Source organism: Morone saxatilis, unplaced genomic scaffold (assembly GCF_004916995.1).
Source record: "Morone saxatilis isolate NCDOM2014 unplaced genomic scaffold, NCSU_SB_2.0 Contig18, whole genome shotgun sequence".
NCBI classification, from domain to species: Eukaryota; Metazoa; Chordata; class Actinopteri; family Moronidae; genus Morone; species Morone saxatilis.
Window position 1 is genome coordinate 7,912,562 of NW_023339740.1, and position 5,447 is coordinate 7,918,008.

Consider the following 5,447-nt stretch of genomic DNA (forward strand, 5'->3'; position numbering starts at 1 on the left):
GATCCAGATAAAGCCACAGTTGTTCACAATTATTCACAAACACACACACACACACACACCTAGTGGTGCTGTTTCCAGCTGGGCTCTGTCCTTGCCTCTGCTGCTGTGAGCTATCAGTGCTCCCTACTGCTCACAGTGGAACTGCAGTCAGCTCACACACTTACATGCATTTACCTGCCGAAAACCCACGTAAATGCATGTCTCTCCTTTCTCGCTCCCACAGATGTGTAATTTCCCTCTCACACATTACATGGATAACACATACACTGTCTGAACAACACACTGTGGCTTCTCGTGAATATATATGGCGTGAAAAAAATAGCAAAAATGCATGTGTTGTTTACTTTTTTTCTTTGCTATATACGCTTTCCATAGAAATATTTTTTCTTTTCATAAAAATCTCTTGCATTATGTATTTGCTGTCGCCACATATGGCTGCCTCTCACACAGTTTTATCTCATGTTGTTTCAAGTTTGTTGTGCAACTTTGCTTTAATCATCTTGACAGAAAAGCCTGTCGGTAAAATTATATGGATCCGTCAAACCCAATGAAGTTCACAGGTCAGGTTCATTGAATGTGAAGCATACAGTACTGCCACCTCACTCCTCAGTATGAGCGACAGCATCGCCGATACATTGGTCTGTGGACACACACACTGAGAATATTCTATGCTATTTGAAGAGAAGATGACTTGGGACACTCAATCCCCTGTTTATGTGCCAGAGTAAGGTCTCTTCCTGCTCTTCTTCTAATTAATTACATCGTAAAATTGATTGTTTGGAGTGTGAGCCTGCAGAAATGTGTTTGGAATGACTTATTATCTGGCTGGACAAAAGAGATGAAATATTAGGCGTTAAGTGGCCCTGGTAATAGAATTCCTCATGAAAGCTCTATTGATCAGGGTGGCCGGGCCTCCAGAGAATTCACATATCATGCAGTCTTAATTACACGCCAGCCAGGAGAGCTAAGGTCAACCTGTAAGCGTCTGAGCATGTACACACACACACACACACACACACACACACACACACCTCGACCCATTTAAAATCACAGATTTGTTCAGAATGAATGCAAACACACACATACAGTAGATACTGTTCACGTATGCAAGACTGCAACTAAGGAATGTTTTCATTATTGATTAATTTGCAGATTATTTTCTAAATTAATTGATTGATCAATAAGATGTCAAACAAACATAATTTTTTTCAGATGTCCTCTTTTGTCCGACCAACAGTCCAAAACCTCAATATTTCTTAAACAGATGACTTCAGAATGGTTCATTTTCTGTATATGAAGTAATTGCTGCAGATACACATACATGTAGAGATCAGATTACACAGTTTGACCTTTACAATGGTATACAAGGACCCAATGATTATTAAATAAGTCTTTATTGGAAAATTCAAGTATTTCAGCAGCATAAATACAGCAAAGTAACCACAGATAAACAGATATTTTAGATATATTAGTAGAGACTTGTTGAAACCAGATCAGACAGATTCTGTAAATGGCCTTTTCTTTGCCATCATGTGTGAAATCAGTAAATGCCACAGAAACAGCTGGCTTTTGTTGTTTTAGCAGCGTGGGCGATTCTGCTTCATTTGACCTTTTACTTGATTGCCCCTCTCTCTCCCTCTTTCACTTTCACTCTCCGCCGTCGTCTTCTCCCTCTCCGTGTCCCTCCGTCCACTGCGGCGCCCCCTGCCCTGTGTTGTGACAGGCACGTCAGGCTGGTGTTTGGCTGCGGTAGCCAGCTCGGTGTGTAGAGCCCCGGGGCTGTGGAGAGCGTCCCTGGGTGTCTCTCTCTCTCTCTCTCTGGTTGGTTGCGGGTCTATCGGGGCATGGAAGCCACCATCACCCAGCACCTGCTACCCCTGACCTCGCTGCAGCCAGGTTGCCAGACTGACATAGTTCACAGAAGAAAACTGCTTTCGGATCAGCAGTTGAATTTGCCACCGTTCACCCATAACTCCATCCATCTGTCATCATGTGCATTGATTCCTCCAAAGGATCTCTCCGTCTTTCACACTGTGTGGTTTTTACATCAGCGCAGATGGCAGATCAGGTTCAACTTTGTTAAGACAGCTTTTCTTGTTGCCTTTGTAGCTTTTCTTGTTGCCTTTTGTAACCGTGTTTTCCTGTGTGTGCTAGGGACCAATGTCCACGAGGCCAAGAGGATTCTGACCGAGAGCGGCCTGCCCATCACAGCAGCAGAAAACCTGGATGACGCCGCCAAGAAAGCAGTGGCTGCCATCAAGAAATAGAAGACTCTCATTGTGACCCAGCTACACTCTGTCCGCCAATCACCAACATTCATAACAACCTCAGTTCATCACCGTCAGCCTTTTCTTCTTTCAGACCTCCAGGACTTCAAGCCTTTGTTCTCATAGGCCTAGATTTATAACACTAGCTTCCAAATGATACTCTCTTTGCTAATTGAGTATATCACAGGTTTTGAGGTGTTGTATCACAACAGAAATTTTGTTTTCTCTATTTAATGCATATTAATTAGGATGAATCACTCTCAGGCTTGTCATCACTTTACATTGTGAAAATCTACATAATCTTGTCATGCAAAATCAGAGAGACCCACACTTTGTGCATTCCTTTTTTTCCATATTATGGCATTTGTACTGAGTAATAATTGAATAAAAGAGAGAGAAATGCTCCACACACCTCCAGCCTTGGCTTAGGGTACTTTAAAGGCACAGTGTGACAGAAAAACAGCCACTTCCTGATTTGTGAAATCATTTGATGGCATTTGGCTACAAATTGAAAGGCAAGCCGTTAACTTTGGATTAATCTGTTTTCTTAGTGACTTCATTGTCCAAGTTGATCCATCCCATGCCTTACCTGTGTCTCGAATGAAGTACCTATGCTGTGAATTTTGTACATCATGTCTTATTTGTTAAGTGCTCAATGGGAAACCATGTGTTAACTGCTTAAACCTGTGCCTATTTCATGTAGGCTAAAGGATTTTGTAAACTATCCCAGCTGTAGTTTCATACAGAGAGGTGCTAAGAAAATAAAATCAAAAATACAATTGTACTTAGATTTTTTTTATAATTGTGAATGTATATTGACAGGATATCACAGTGTGAAAACTGTGTATAATTTGAGAGATTAAAAACATATTTCAGGATTACTGTTTTGTTTATTTGTTCACTTCACAGTAGAGTATCCTGGGGATAAAGACAGAAGCAGATAGAAAGTGAAGAAGAGGTGAAAATGAAAATTCTGCCAATGCACTGGTTCGCCTGGCTTTTTCTGGAGAGAGTACATTTGCAGGATAAATGTAATGTCAGTGGGGGGAAGCAGACCCTCAGCAGTTTGTACAATTGCATGCCTTTGAATCCACAGTATTGACTACACAAGCAAAGAAACACACAGTCCAGACTTGAAATAACCGTTGAATATACAGTAGGTGCCTATTCCAAATAATTCAAGTTCTCTTTGCCAACATCACTACTGCATTATACCAATACCAATTTTTGCTTTAGATAATTTTACTGAAAACTAAATCTGAAGGTCACATAGTCAAATATGTTTAGATTCAAAGTACAATAAGATCCAGATCAATTAGACATTTCAGTTTAAAAAGAAGGATGTGTTTAATTTGAGTTAATTAAGAAAACAAGATGACATCTTCAAATGTCTTATTTTCTTCAAGCAACACTACAAAATCCTGATATTTACATGTATTTATTTGACAGACACTTTTGTTTACTAAACTGATACACTAAGTTATTGTATTGTCAGTAAAAAACTAAATTGTTTGATCAGACTTTCATTAATACAGGTACAAGTGTTTCTTTGTAATACAAGACAAAGCACCAAATCTGCACATTTGAGTAGCTAGAACCTTCAAATGTTTGGCTGCTGATTGTGTTTAACAGTGTCAAAATTTTTTAAATGAGCAGAAAAGGATGGATATTTCATATTTTGTCTTAAACACTCTTGTACCTGATGACAACACGTCCATAGCCTCTGCTGGATTAAAAACTTTTTAATCAAAGGATAAAGAAGCACAAATGATACCAATTTCTACTTAAGACTTTAATCTTTCTATTTATTATATTACATTTTATTTAATGCATTGATTTGGATTAATCTGAAGTAGTGTAAAAAGTTTGCCAATGAGCTCCGGTTTTCACTAAGAACTCGCTCATGTATGCAAAAATATGCCATACAGCATATTACAGATTTTACACTATTTTAAATTCTGGCTTGCTTTTTATGTGTGTATGGCCACACACACACACACACAAAGCCTAACTCTTTAAATCACACACCTTCAGTCCTGTAATGAAACTCAAGTGTATGTGGTCCCAAGAGAGACTTGAGAGGAGCGACTGTCCTTCATAGGCCCTGTGTGTGCAGCACGCAGAGACAGAAAGTTGACTGAGACCTCTTCCTGTCAGACACACTGACTGTGTGATGGATTATCTGTCAGGCAATCTGAGAGGACGCCCAGACACACAGGATCGACTGCCACCTCCATGAAAGACACGCACACACAAAGCATTTTCCCCCTCCTGTATGCACCAGGAGGTTTTCTCTGAGAGGAACACTCAACACACACAAAACCGAGTCTCAAACTGAAGCTCGTCTCTCTTGTTTGTTTTTTTATCAGACAAAGTCAAGAGGACTCCAGACTGGGGCCCTCTGGAAGTTACTGCGGCTGCTACACATCTCTGTTTCCCATATACTGTAGTTAGCTGTAGTTAGAAGTGACATGCTGTGTGTAACTGCCAACCTTGACCTAGAGAGAGATATTAAGTAAAGTTGTTGGCTAACTACTATAATTTATTTGTGATTTATTCATTTTAAGCGTCCCTATCACCTAGAGTCATCTAAAGACACAACATCAGGGGTCTTTGGCTCTGCGCTGCACCGTGCCAGCCAGCCGAGCCGTAGAAATGGGCTGAAGGGTTCAATAATTGCCTTATTTCATGCTCTTCCCTCCGTGTGTCAGAAATATCCCCGCTGATGGATTGGACGGAGGAATTTAAGGCTTGTTAAAGCGGGCTTCTCGGGCCCTGATATTGTTTAATTCAGTGTCAGGCTGGAGGTCACAACGAAATGTGCACACTGATTTACTGGGCAAAATTAGTGCCGCTCCTTCATATAAATATAGATGAGGGGTGAAAGAAGCTTTGGAGGTCAGCACGAAGACTTCTTTCATGAAGCCCGCTGCTTTTAACTCGGCTAATACCTCTGGAGGTGAGAGAAGGGGCTGTTTGTTTTAAACGACCCTTTGGGGCGGGCTGCTCCTTTAATTAAGCTGAATTATTATGCCGTGGGAGTTTTATTTTTCACCCTTGGTGGCTTACTTTATTTGTCTCTGTAATTGTCCATTTTGCTTTCTCAAAACGCGGCAGGTTTTTTATGTGGTTCTGAATTGATGTCAAAACGGTAATTGCCACTTTATGAAGCTGCCTTCA

General features: G+C 40.6%; 1 protein-coding gene across 1 annotated transcript in view; it reads left to right on the forward strand.

Moving 5' to 3' along the window:
• suclg2 (succinate-CoA ligase GDP-forming subunit beta) overlaps positions 1-3,145 on the forward strand; it is a gene marked incomplete in the record, with an annotated part of 86,303 nt that extends 83,158 nt beyond the window's left edge. Inside the window, 1 exon segment of the mRNA XM_035662061.1 lies at positions 2,155-3,145. Coding sequence (XP_035517954.1) covers positions 2,155-2,267 — 113 coding nt within the window.
• Between the last annotated feature and the right edge of the window lie 2,302 nt (positions 3,146-5,447).